This window comes from Pipistrellus hanaki (assembly GCF_964339955.1).
Source record: "Pipistrellus hanaki genome assembly, chromosome: 3".
Lineage (NCBI taxonomy): Eukaryota > Metazoa > Chordata > Mammalia > Chiroptera > Vespertilionidae > Pipistrellus > Pipistrellus hanaki.
In genome coordinates this window covers 36,516,392-36,531,261 of record NC_140505.1, presented here as the reverse complement: position 1 = coordinate 36,531,261, position 14,870 = coordinate 36,516,392, and the positions used below count along the sequence as shown (strand labels likewise).

The following is a 14,870-nucleotide window of genomic DNA, read 5'->3' as shown; positions in this document are numbered from 1 at the left end:
GTCTACAAATCTACAGAGTCAGAATAGGATGTCCTCTCTCATGTGCTCCTTTCTGCAAAAACCACAAGTCACATCGTCACACCTCAGCAGGGGAGGGGTCAGTGACAGCCACAGTGGAGAGGGTATCTCATCCTCCCTGCTGGTGGCTGAATGAGGTCTATTAATACATTTCTAATCACAGCTAATGAGAAATTGAGCATTGCCTTTGTCATAACATTGAGCTGTTATGACAGGTTCTTAGCAATGACCCAAGTTCTATTATTACTATTTAATGAACTATCTATAGGTCTAGCAAAATGAAATAACCACCAGAATACTAAGAGACTAGACTCTAGCTGTGATTCAGTCATTAACTGGTGGTCTGAACTTGAGCAGCCACCTTGCCTTCTTGGACTCCATTTTCATTTCTGAGCAAAAATACTGAACAAGATGATGGCTCAAGTCTCCCACCACAACGAAGTTCACCTGGATGCCATCTATGAGAGCTTCAGGCTCCTGGGGGTTGAGGGGCATTTTTACAGGTTGTCTTTTCATGCTTGAAAGGGAAAACACGTAGCCATGCCGGTGGCTGAGGCAGGCTCCAAACACCTAATTAGGAAAGCCTAATTTTCCGTTAAAAGAACATTATATCTAAAACTACTTATTTGAGCTCAAAGAATTTGCTTTACTTGGTACAGAGCCAGGATGTTTCCTAACAAAAACATCAGAATGAGGTGCTGCGAGCCACCACCAGCAGTGATGCCTCCCGCTCCTGAATTTCTGCTAGAGTCCATCGACAAAGGCGAATGCCGTGATCTCAGACACTGGCGCACAGCAATGGACTCTCAGTGTGGATGCAATTCCCAGTGCCTTTCTCGTAGATGCTTGCTGTCTCAAGCTGGCTGTGCTAGGAGATGAGACATGAATAAAGCAAGGGTGACTTGCCATGAGCTCCATACAGCGAGAGGACAAACAGGATGCAGGCGTATAAAAGAAGAAAATCAACAATCAGCCAAAAATAGACTCAAAGCATCCTGATGTTGCCACTAATATCCAGGAGATAGAGTCTCCACTGGAGAAACCACTGAAAGAAGGGACCACTTTAGATGTAAAAATAACCTAAGAGTTTATAATCCACCTTACATATACTGACAGCTCCGCTATGAGACAGATGAAAGCAAGCTCAGCGTCTTAAAGTGTCTCTCATCCCTCCCAAAGCCCAGGATGCACTAAACAGAAGGGATGCCCGATAAATAGCATTGGAAGAAATTTCCAAGTAAAGCCTAGACCGTAAGAAAATGAGGCTTGGGAGCAGCAGGGCTTTGCCCCTGAGCCACGGAATAATAAATATCTGGAAGCATCATAATGATAAAATGCTTATTTATTGATAATAGCAAACATCTCTATTCTGGGTATCATTCTGAGTGCACATTTAAATGTTGTACAGACTTAGGTGGCAGGCACTATTCCTGTCCTTGTTTAAAAGAGAAGACACTGAGGCTTCTGTGGTCAATACCTTGCCTTAGAATTCACATCAAATGGAAGCCTGGATTCTGAGGCTGACTGGCTTCAGAGCTCAGACTCGTAACAGACAAGAAAAAAAAAAAAATAGGTAAAGAATGTGAACAGGCCCGTCAGAAAATAATGTAAAGAAAGAAATATATGAAAATATGAATAACATCACTACCAAGCAGTGAAATACAAATCAAAGCAGTGAAACATCATTTTTCACTTTCTCTGGTTGAGGATGCAGAAAAATGGGAATGTGACTTATTTCAACCTACTGGGAAAGTAACCTGTCAATATTTAAAGTATTAAAGATATAATAATCTCTCACCCAGAAATCCCACTTTGGGGAATTCCTCCTACTGAAATAAGAGCACATGTATTTAAGCTCATAAATACATTATAATGTTTTTGTGTACTATTTGTAGAGGCTAAAAACTGAAAATAACCTAAATGTTCGTAAACAGGGAAATGGTGAAATAAAGTGAGCAATATCCATATCTGGAATATCATGCAGCTATGATATTCCAGTAAACTAGATTCAGGGATAGCTATGAAATGTTTCTAAGTGATAGAACAAGTTGCAGAGTAACATGTAGATCATGAGCATATTTTTAAAAATAGTTAAAAACACTACCCGAGGGGGAAAAGGGAGAAAAATACAAGATATATGTAATTCTGTCAAAATTAAAAACACTACATATATGTGTATGTTTCTATGAGCAATTGATTTGGTGAAAGAGGAAATACAACAGATTAATAACATCAGTGTTCTCAGAAATGTGGCAATGGAGGATGAGGGAAAAAGTAATCTTTTCTTTATATAACTTAGGATATTTTTATTTATAATGGCAAGCATATTTATTTTTACTTAAATCTTTATAAAGACAAAATAAATTCCTGTTATGTACTCTTACAACATAAAGGCCTACAAAATTTAACTATAAACAACAACAACAACTTTTCCCACAGACTATGCCATCCAGCACTTCTCAAAGTGACAGAAACCAGCTCTGCTCTTAAAATAACCTGTAGTTAGTTCCTACTGAGGAGGTAGGAAGAACTGGACTGGCACTTCCCCAAACCCTGCTGCTGCCTTCCTACCCAGAGCCCATCTAATAGTCTGGGTTTGGTCTAGAGCAGTGTTTCCCAAAGTGTAGTACGTGTACCCCTAGGGGTATGGGAAGAGTTTGGTGGGGATACGCGTTGCACTGGAGTTGGGATATGCACTGCACCGTGCTTAGCTGCACCTAATTCTACATTCTCATAAATACGAGAGGTACTCAGCGTTACGAAAATTATACAAGGGGTACACATATGTCAAAAGTTTGGGAAACACTGGTCTAGAGGAAAAGGAGAGTAAAATGAAGAAAATGGACAGTGACAGAGCTGTTCTCTGTAAAAACTGACACTTGCTCAGAAGTCAAAGAAGAGATGATTCCTCTAAAACAAAGACTATTCTTTCCGCTTCTTATACCCTAAGTTTAATCACTAATGACACCCTGACAATGTCCCCCTACCCTTGTCCTAAGGAATAATTATGGACCAAACATTTCAGAGTTTCAAGAGGGACTACTGTAGGCCTACTTTATGTCCTCAGTTAACCTCTGAGCAGACAAAACAATCGGAGGTCAAAAACTATGGCCAGCAGTGTTTCATTTTGAGAATTAGTTATCAGAATTATACTGTGTTGACTATTGGCTCATTTAACCAAAATGGATTGGAATAGGAAAATTTAGCAAAAGCCCTTGAGACCAGAATATATACTTTTAATTTAAAGAGCTGCCATGATTTGTTTCCACTACTTCCAAGAGAGCCAACTCCCTGGGACCATCATCTCGTCCTGTGTCACAGAACTAGAAGGGAGCATTTTAGAACAAGGAGGCCCAAGGAATGAATGCAAACACAAACACAAGCCTCACAAACACAAGCCTCGCAAGGACTTTGTATCATAATACAATTACACAGTTTTCTGGACTAGGATGCGGAGAAGGAAGCATCTGTCACTGACCTTAGCAAAGGTGCCTGTGAAACTGTTGGATTCTGACATGAACTGCTGAGCTTGGCCACCTGCCCCTTACTCAACCTCGATGAGATTACAGAGCCTGAACCACCATACTTCATTCTGTGCTCAACTGTGGAAGTTCATTGGCTAAAAAGTTATGTGGTATTTGGATATGAGCAATTTTGGGTTAACATGAAACAATACTTCTCTTTCAGAACCATATGGGGAGATCAAATTAAGGTGAGATGCTTTTCTCTTAGGAAAAAAAAAAAGATCAAAAATAGAAAAGCTGTGGAGGAGAAAAATATAAGGTGGAAGCATGAGGACTTTCTTCATTTTGTCTTTGCATTAGGAGGGCTATATGTCCCTATGTCACCTAAGATAAATATAACCAGAGAAAAAAATTATTAAAGAAACTAAAGGCCCAGAGCACAAAATTTGTGCATGGGTATGGTCCCTAGGCCTGGCCTATGATCAGGGCCATCTTTTCCAGCTGCCCATAGCCAGCCCTGCCCTCCCAACCCCCCCCCCCCTCCCATTTCCCCTTTCATCATAGGTGATCAGTGCTGATGGCCGGGGGAAGGGACTGAGAGGTCGGCTGTTACCTCACTGGCCAGCCCCACCCTGCTGTGGGCTGCCTTCTGTGTGTGGGGTGACTGACAGGGGGAGAGCCTTGGCCTGGCACCGCGGGCATCCCCTACTAACCACTCCTGGTTCCCAGTTCCCCATTAGGAGATCAGAGCCTGCCGGCCGGGGAAAGAAACCCAGAGGTGGTCAGTGCACCTCATAGTGACCGGTCCAGCAGTCGTTCTGATCGTTCTGTCTTTAGGTTCAATTTGCATATTACCCTTTTATGCTATAGGATAGTAAGCAGGTTTACTAATCTCAGCATACGAACCCTAGACTTTGAAGGGTTAACTAGCTTTATAATTTATCTAATCAATAAAAACCTTTATAAGAGTAAGTACTATCAATGACATTATATTTACAACAAGCATGTTTGGTGCCATATTAGACAATAGGAAGAAAAGAACAGGTATTAGGGTACATGTAGCATGTCGCCTAGTAAAACAATAATAATGTTCAGTACTAATTGTATAAACAACCCGAGGGCCAAGAATACACAAAACATTCTGAAAACCTAAGTTCCTATGGTCCCTACCACACGTAAAAGGCCCCTCCATTACATTCCAGTATGAGACTTCAGCTATTTTTGTACTAAAACAACTTCCTGTCACTCACATCCTCTTTGGTCACGTCTCAGTCCCAGTGGAAACAAAAGCAGGGGCAACAGGACAAATGAAGCAGAAAGAGGAGTTGACCAGAGAGGTCCTGCCATTAAATAACACCGTTAAGGGCCTTCTGACTGCCCCCATTGTTCTAGTCCTTTCTCAGAAATCCTACCTGTGTCCTGATCCCCTGCTGGACCCTTTCTTATACCTTCCTTCCCTGGTACTGACCTCTTTCCTTCTTCAGCTCCTGATTAAACTCCCCTCCTTGCTCAGCTCTGTTCCAAGTCTCTCCTCTCTCCTTCCCACTCCATACTTTCACTTCAGATTCTCCACTATGGAATTCATTCTTTCTAAAAGTAGTTATCAGCCAACTTCCCTGCTTTTTGTAACAGGTACAAATGATCACCCCCGCACACTGGAGGAGGTTGTAAACAGCCATGACCACACTCATACTCGGGGCCCTGGACTGTAAAGGAGCTGCGAGCCGGCCCAGTGGGTGCCTGGGCCACTCTCACTGTGCACCAGAGGCACCACCGTGGACCCCTGCGTCTGCGAACAAGATGGCAGCACAATGACTGAATGACAATACATCTCAATCTTCTTTATTTCCCTCTGAAAAGGTACCTTTTGCCTCTCTACCTTCTTAAATCAAAATAGCTTTTAAAAAACTCTTGAAAGCCGTGGAAGAGGGAAAGAAGCAATAAGCTGCATTTTTCAGGCTTTGACCATGACCCACAGTAAAAAGTACATCTGCATCACAACCCAATGCACACACAACGTCTGTATCTACACCTGTAGCTGTAAAGTACTAACTATCATCATTAAGGGCAGTGTACTTTCATGTTCTCTATTCAATTCTACCCTTTAGGAAAAAGAAAAAAAGAAAATCTGGGTCACACAATGCTGAGCTAAAAGAAGCCTGACACGGAGTGCACACTGCAGGATTCCATTCGTAGGAAGGTCTGGGATAGCTGAGACCAGCCTCTGATGACAGAGGTCAAAAGAATGAGAATGCCAGTTGGGAAGGGTTACAAGACAGCCTGCTTGGTGCTGGAAATGTTCTATGTATTGAGATCTGGGTGGTGGTTATGTGTATGCACAAATGGGAAATTCATCAAGCTGTATAACTGTACTTGTAAATTCTACTTCAATAAAAAAAAAAATACAAGTAAAACAAATTGTAAGTAAGAAATGGGGGGGGGGGGGGGTTGAAACCAATTAAATTGATTTTAGCAACTAAAATAGCTTCAGCAACCATGGTTTTTTACCCCCAGTTTGAAAATAGTTCCAAATATGTTATACATACATTTTAAAAAGAATATATATGTATTTTCAAGTCAGACTTCTTTTTTATTTTTATTTTATTTTATTTTTTAAAATATATTTTGATTGATTTCAGAGAGGGATGAAGAGAGAGAAAGAGATAGAAACATCAATGATGAGAGAGTTATTGATCGGCTGACTCCTACATGCCCCGCACTGGAGATCGAGCCTGCAACCGAGGTATATGCCTGACTGGGAATCGAGCCCTGACCTCCTGGTTCATAGGTTGAACTCAACCTGGCTCAACCACTGAACCACACCAGCTGGGCCATGTCAGATTCCTTTAGCTCAACATATGTGACCCAGATTTTTTTTAAAAATGTACATTTGTTTTTGTTTTTGTTTTAATTTCTCTAGGTCTTAGGACCAAGGCATTCTAAATTATGCTGGCTAGGTGGTAGTATGCAATGAGCGAAGAATGGAGAGCACAACTCCTGTATATCTTCACAGGAAACGATACAAATTTCTAATTAATCAAGATTAGGTTCAAATAACATGAGTTTGCTCCTAGGATTCAATTGTGTTCACCCAGTAAGTGTGTGTTTTGAATTCTAGATTGCATTGCATGTATCATCTGTTTCTACAAAGGTTTTGCTTTGAGAAATTATGAACCTCCAAACATCTAGAAATAAAAAAGCTAATCTCAATGTAAAAAAATATATATATATGATACTTAGAAATTCATAACTCAGAAAAGCATACACATACACCAAACTCTTCCCAGCCTAAAAGGTGGTTACAATGGTGGCACTAAAATTAGCTTTAATAGGCAGGTGCTAAAACGATACTGTGGTAACAGACAACTCCTAAGAAAAACAATATTCTAAAGTCCTAGCCAGGGAAGGAGGTTTTATATTTTAAAAGAACCATGTTGTCTAAAGTAAAGGTCAGTGCTGAATGCTAGTCTATTTATAATTGTATATAGATAAACCAAGTTTTCTATTATAGTATTTAAGATGTGGGTGTGTGCAGTCTCTGTTTCATTGTATTTGAAAAAAAAAAAAAAAAAAGAATAGAAAGGCAGTAACAGAGTAAGAATATAAAGAGCCAGAGAAAACAAAGACATTTCTCTCATTTAAAAAAGAAATGATTCGTAGATGTACACAAGGAGAAGAATACAATACTCACTGTAACACTATAATAGAAAAACTGGAAATAATAGAACAGCTACAATAACTGCTTATGCAATACAATAAAAAGATGAACTAGATCTATTCACCAACTTGGATGGATCTCAAAACAATGCTGAATTGAAAATAAAAGCAAGGGCAGAATAATACATTATCATTTACATAACATTTTTAAACATATAAAACACAACCATATATTGGTAAAGATATGAAAGTAACCCCAGAAAACTCTTAATAGTGATTGTTTCTGGTTGAGGTTGCAGGAGAAGGGAATTGAATAAGAATAATGTTTTAAAAAAACTTTATAATGTATTTTTTTTCTTTAAAAATATGGAAGCTAAAATTATAGTCACAGGTGTTGAATCTGAGAGGTGGGAATATAGTTGTTTTGTTCTTTGTGCTTTTCAGTAACTTGTAAGTTTCTCAAAATTATAAAAAAAAACAAAAAAAAAAACAGGTATAACTTTTTTTCTTTCAGAAAGACCCATGAACAATTAATAGAACACAGGACACCCCTCTTCGGTTTGGTGACAAGATTCACATGGAATTGTGTCCATTAACTTGAATAAGGGCTGCACAAGTACTTTGTTCCCTTGGGAACATTTTCCTGTGTATTTTGGTTATTTCTTCAATGCTTGTCATATGGTATTAAATATTATGGAGGGGAAAAAGACTTAAAGCAGTGATTTTCAACCTTTTTCATCGCATGGCACACAGAAACGAATTACTAAAATTCTACAGAACACCAAAAATTGTTATATTTTTCTGTCGATGTGACAAAAAAAAAAAAAAAAAAAAAAGTATAATTTTATTCAGTCACACCAGAGAGCTATTGTTGTTTTGGCTGTTGGAGTTCAGTGCCCCTGACTAAAACAGTTAGGTATTGGATATTTTAAAAATTCTTGTGGCACATGGGTTGAAAATCACTGACAAAGAGTAATAAAAAAAAGAATATTTTGTAAGGCACTTTCTGGAAAACAGACTGAAATCAACTCAGGTGAGTGGTGTCTTTCACTCAGCAAAATTTCAAGTTAGAAAAGAACGAGCAGTAACTACAATGTCATTTCAATGACTTACTATAATGTAACTGCTAATCATTTCAGCAGATGAAACGAGAATTATTCCAGTGTCACTCTATGAAGAGCAGGAGATTTAAGATGATGTTACCTTGGCAAGTTCAGGCAGGTAGCTGTCTAGACCGGAACCAGAACCTTCCAATTTGCTTTGTTCGTCATCTAAAATGGCAAAACAGATAACCTGAGTCACTTGTAGTTGAACATACACATTTTTTAAAACAGGAGGAGGAAGGCCATTTCTCTTATGTGCCCTGGAACACACTGAATTTCAACCCTGGATGCCCATTAGAAATGCCTTGGAGCTTAAAACTCTGATGCCCCGGCCTGATGGTGAGACTTCAACATTTGACAGCTGGTCCAGCTTGGACACTGTCTGATTAGAACAGGTACTAGCCATGAACAGCCCACATGCCACTCCCATCAGACGTGCTAAAAGTCAGCCCTCCCAGGCACCACCCCAGGCCAGCTAAGTCAGAATCTTTGGTGGGACAAAGGAAAGAATATATCTGAAGAGTTTCCAGGCATTTTTAAGACTGAGACATGTAGAGAATCACCTGTCTAAAGAACCAAGAAAAAAACCCTGAATGCATGAATCGTCAAGAAAACAGATTTCCATCAATTTAATCAGAGGCTTCTCTGCCCTTCCTAACTTTGTCTTGAAAATTCCAAACAATATGATTAACGGTAATGGTAATAACTATAGCTAATATTTTAAGTGCTGACTCTATGTTAGTTACGAGACATACATTATCTTATTTAATCTTCCCATTTTTTATTCCCATTTCCATTTTTTATTCCCATTTCATAGGTGAGTAAACCAACACTCAGAAAAGCAACTTGCCCAAGGTCTTACAGCTGGGATTCAAACTCAAGTCTTCCTTTCTGCTTCCAAAGCTGTGGTTCTTCCAATTACATGATTTCCTTATAAAAATAATGTCATGGTAATAAATTGTAATATGACCAAAAAAATCTGTTTTTGACAGGCTATCTGTAGAAAGCTCCCATCTGTCTGACCTGCCACGTACGTAGGCAATATATCTGTAGACTTTCCACACCTTCTGTCAGAAATGAAGGACACTCACAGAGTGTGCCTGTGCCTGAGGAAAGCTAGATCTACTTACCTTCATGAGAGTCTCCGTTTCGCCTTTCTTGCATCGCAGCTTCGAAGTTGAGCTGGAGAATCTTGTTTAGAATTGTGAACCATTCTTCCATTTCCACTTCACTGTCTGCTGCCAAAAGATAACTACTTTTGTCCTGCATCTTGAGCTCAAAAGCAAAACGCCTGACTTTGTTGTTCTAAAATGGGGAAAAAAAAAAAAAGGGGGTAACGAGACATATATTAAAAGAATGAGGATGGCCTTAATAAGTTTTCTCTTTATTATTTGCAGGTGGAAGCTATCACATTGGCAAGCCTCCACCCCATAAAACCCCCACTATCTACCTTCCCTGCTTTCTTTTCTCCATAGCTTTGTTTTTCCATCTGACACATTCCCTCAGATTCATCTTATTTGCTGTCTGTTCTCCTCTAATGGAATGGAAGCTCCTCAGGGCAGAGATTTCTTTTGTTCATGCTATATCCTCATTTCTAGAATACTGCCTGGCAAATAATACAGGCTCTTGAAAGATACCTGAACAAATGAAATTTCATTGAAAGTTTTTAATTCCCTTAGTGGAACACGCTGAATTTTTTTAAATGAACTAGTGGGTGGTATTACTTTTTTTTTTTTTTTTTTTTTTTTTTAATGAACTAGTGGGTGGTATTATATTTTTTAAAAGCAAGCCATTATTGCCCTAGCTGGTTTTGCTCAGTGGATAGAGCATCGGCCTGCAGACTGAAGGGTTCCGGGTTCAATTCCGGTCAAGGGCACATGCCCAGGTTGCAGGCTCGGTCCCCGGTGGGGGGTGTGCAGGAGGTAGCCAATCAATGATTCTCTCTCATCATTGATGTTTCTATCTCTCTCTCCTTCTCTCTTCCTCTCTGAAATCAATAAACATCTTTTAAAAGCAAGCCATTATCTTTCAATATGCGTGACTTCCTAATCTGGAGCTTTCTCATCACTGATGAGTCCCAAAAGATATTGGGACACTTACCCTTCCTTCGTGCCTATGAAAGGATGTCTGACTCAAAGTATAAAAACAGTAGTCCATGTGCATTAAGTAATGAAGGATGAACATGCCAGGGTTTCTCAAGCTCTGCACTACTGATGTTTGGGGCTGATAATTCTTGTGTGGGGGCATCCTATGCATTGTAGGCGTTCTAATAGCATCTTCATTAGATGCCAGGAGCATTCCTCTCTAGTTGTCAAGATCAGGACATGGCTCTAGATATTACCAACCATCCCCTGTGGGTGACTGCATTAGATAGTGATCAAGCTCTGTGGGTACAGGCTGAGGGATCTCACACTCCCGCCAACCCGTTCAGGGCAGAGCCGACCCCTCACCCACTAACATTCTAGCTGGTTGGCTGCAGGCCCTGTGGGGCTCCTGAACGCAGGTCTCTCTCCCAAAGGCATCTTTGTGTAGTTCTCAGAAATATGAAGGAGAGAGCTGCTCCCGGCAAAGCCACACAAACTGCTGTGTACAGACTGCACACTGTGGGCGCCCTAATTGCTGCCCTGGACCTCACTTATACTTCACTTCAGGGCAAGAATCAGAGTCAAAGTCTGGAAGAGAAACAAGTTTTCTTTCCCCCACATTCCTCACATACTCACTATTATGAAAAGTGAAAAGTTAAACGGGGGGATGGGAGGAGACATTCAGCCTTGATTCTGGATTATTCCTGTTTCCTTATCTATAAGACAACTATAATCACTCCAAGTTTCTAAAATACGTTTAGGGCTTAACGTTCTAACCTGAATTCCATTCAGGTCCATTTTAAAAATTTACTTTAGGCATTTCTTTGAACTCATAGTGTTAATCAACTAATCCTATATAATAAAGAGTGATATGCAAATTGATTGGCATGCCCTCATAAGATGGCCGCATACGACCAGGCCAGCAGGGGGTTAGTGAGGGATGACCAAACAACTGAACAAGCAGGCTGCGTGGGGCGATGAGGCCGGTGGGGGGGTGGGGAGGGGGCAGTTAGGAGTGACCATGCCAATAGAGGGGACAGTTGGGGGTGACCTGGTTGGCAGCAGAGGCAGTTAAGGGCAACCAGGCTGGCAGGGGGTCAGTTAGGGGCAACCAGGCAGGCAGACAGGTGAGCAATTAGGAGCCAGCAGTCCAGGATTGCGAGAGGGATATCCGACTGCTGGTTTAGGCCCTGGGATCAGGCCTAAACCGGCAGTGGGACATCCCCCAAGGGGTTCTGGATTGGAAAATGTGCAGGTTGTGCTGAGGGGACCCTCCCCCCCATGCACAAATTTCATGTATTGGGCCTCTAGTTTTATAATAATGTCCAATAGCAATATATTTTTTTTAAAAACCCCAAACGCTTAAACCACAACTTTTGGAGCTTAACTTATAATAAATGTGGATGAAAACAAATGCTTTTAAATTTTTAAAGCCTTAGATACAATTCATTAAATGAAAAACACCATCAGCCATTTCTGCAAAAAGAATATGAAGGATGAGGCTTCCACTGAAAACAGAACCTTTGATTCTAAAATGCACTCCACAGGCTGAACGACAGCCCAGCATGCTGTGCTTATAAATCATTTATGCACTGTGCTGAAGATGGGCACCAAAACGCCTATAAAAAAAGTAATTACTTCCTACTTTCCAAATGCCAGAAAATTCAACTAAAAAGTAACTTGAAAAGTCTCTCAACCTAAAAATATAAATCAAACTCCTACGTGGGAGTCCCACACAAAAGGTTAATTTGCTATCCGTGGCAGTTCACTCTGGTACTCCTCACTATACACTCCAATTAAACATACTTTGATATAAATTTGGATTCTACAGTGGCAGCTTTCAGGTGAGGTAGGGGTTACCAGCTGGGAGACATCCACATTAGCTGATGGCGTATAATAATTTTCAGTGAACATTAAGTGATGTTATCCTCTTGAACCAGGGTCTAAATACGCGTTCATGTATTCCACCCCCTCCAATTTTTTTTTTTGCACAGTTTTTGTTTTTTAAATTAATTAGCAATAATTAAGAACACCAAGATTTAACTGAAATTCTGTATTTTTGCCCTTCTTAAAAACCCCGATGGTCTGGCAACCCTGAGCTGGTACTTCCACCCAGCAGTATCCGTCCTCTTTAAATGGGGCCACCTGTCCCCAGTTTGTCATAAGCCCACGTATTCCCTATTGCTTCACACCTAGGCCTCTTCTTCCACTGAATTACCTGCTTAGCCCCTGAAAACATCTGAGTTTGGACCACCAACTTCTGCTGCTGGCCATGATGAAGTAACAGGGTCTGGACTTACCCTCCCATCATACTAGAAAACTGGACAGAATACTTAGATGGGACAGGTGTTTTCAAATATTTGACAACAGGGAAGACAGGCCTGGGCTCCCCAAGAGAAGGGAAATATATGAAGTGAGTTTTAGCACCATCTCATCTCACCTTTCTTTTTCTTTTTCTTTTCTTTCTTTTCTTTTTTTTCATTTAATATATTTTATTGATTTTTCTTACAGAGAGAAAGGGAGAGGGATAGAGAGCTAGAAACATTGATGAGAGAGAAACATCGACCAGCTGCCTCTTGCACACCCCCTACTGGGAATGTGCCTGCAACCAATGTACATGCCCTTGACCAGAATCAAACCTGGGACCTTTCAGTCTGCAGACCGACGCTCTACCGCTGAGCCAAACAGGTTTCAGCACCACCTCACCTTTCTGCACGACACTAGAAGTTAATGAAGGTCCTTTACATACTAAATTTAACTAAGGTTAAATTTACTTTGAAAATCTTCATCCCGCCAAATTATTAGTCAAGTATAAATGCAAAAATAATGATAGTTGCAGATATGCTAACCCTCAAAGAAAATTAACATCTTTCACATGATTCCTCAGGAAACTACTGAAGAATGTATTCCTCCAGAATAAGAAAGTAAGTCAAGAAAGAAGACAACTAGGATTCTCAAAACAGGAACTCCAACGCAGGGAAGAAGGTAAAGGGAATTTTCAGGATGGTGGCTGTGCAGAAGTTAAAAGGGTAATTACGTTTGATGCTTGATTAACATGGGTGTGAACTGCACGAGTCCATTTACATATGATACTTGGGACAATGTGAAAAAACTTGCAGGTAAACTGCATAGCTTAAAATATGGAAAGTTAAGAAAAAGGTAGCTATATCATAAATAAATAAATTACATGTAGATATTAGTCTAGTTTATAATTTACTACTATTGAGTATTTAGAAATCTATTATACAAAGCTAAAATTTATTTTTTTTAAATCCTGCACACACTTAGAGACCATACATTGCACCATTCGTAGTTGAGGAAAATGTGAACAAACATGAATATACAGTATATATGTATAACATACAAAATATGTGTTAATCAACTGTCTGTGTTATTAGTAAGGTTTCTAGTCAATAGCAGGCTATCACTAAATTTGGGTGAGTCAAAGCTTTGCATGGATTTTGGACTCTAAAGGCAGTTGGCGCCCATAACCCCAGGGCTATTCAAGGGTCAACTGTAGTCCAGATTAGAGCAGAAAGGAGGGTGGCAGGAGCTACAATCTCATCACCAGCACATGATGTTCACAACTGCTGGATAAAGAACATGAACACTCCTTATCTAGCAATATGAAGACAAATCCAGAAAAACCAATGGAAAGAGTCGAAAATGATCATTTTAAAAGAGTGGAGAATGGGAGAGGAGGGGTGATGCAGGCAGGAATGTGGCTTTCGTGTTGCCTTTCTGCACTGTCTGCCTGTTTACATCAGATGCACCATTGCTTAGATGAAAATGTAATTTAGATTTAAATAAACATGAATACATAAACAAGTATACCTGAGGGTCAAACCAGAGAGCTGTGTGTCTAACCTTAACCACATTGGTTCCACAAAACAACCTTTCTTATGGAATTGAGATTCGGGCTGATGTCATTAGGCAACACTGAGTCACTGTAAGGAAGACTCTGATAATGGTGACTGATAATGGTAGCTATTATGAGGAGTTGTCAAGGAGACTGTTCATTAATCCCACAGTGTGCCCTCTGTACAAAGGCCCCCAAGAGAAATGCCTGAATGATCTTCATTCTGAGATTGCTCGGGCAGCTTCTGACTAATTAGATTGTATCTATGTGTGCTGGGCGACTGCACGGGTCTCCAGACTGGAGAGTATAGGGCCCTGTTTGTTGACCACCTAATCAGGTCTTTGTAACATGCTTTTTCCTTAATTCCACTTTATCTCCTCCCTACCCTGACTCCTTGTTTACCTTTCTGCTTTCAAACCCACTTGAAATGTATGGTGTTCTGTGTTTTATGAATCCTTGTAAGTTGCTGCCTTAGATCTTCCTGAAAAATGGGAGGGGAATGGATGGATGGATGGATGGATGGATGAATGGATGGACAGACAGATGGGAAAACTAGCAATCTGCTTTCAAAGACAATTGAAAACAACTTGGATTTGCCCTAGCCAGTTTGGCTCAGTGGATAGGCGTCAGCTTGTGGACTGAAGGGTCCCAGGTTCGATTCCGGTCAAGGGCATGTACCTTGGTT

The 14,870-nt window shown here is 40.3% G+C and overlaps 1 protein-coding gene across 28 annotated transcripts in view; it reads right to left on the bottom strand.

Annotated features, from left to right (window-relative positions):
- DOCK9 (dedicator of cytokinesis 9) overlaps positions 1-14,870 on the bottom strand; it is a 248,544-nt gene that overhangs the window by 86,733 nt on the left and 146,941 nt on the right. For all 28 annotated transcript variants that reach the window (XM_084880234.1, XM_084880236.1, XM_084880241.1 and 25 more), the window contains exons 8-9: positions 9,373-9,547; positions 8,343-8,410 (exon numbers count right to left, since the gene is read on the bottom strand). In XM_084880234.1, coding sequence (XP_084736360.1) covers positions 8,343-8,410; positions 9,373-9,547 — 243 coding nt within the window. The remainder of the gene's footprint in view (positions 1-8,342; positions 8,411-9,372; positions 9,548-14,870) is intronic.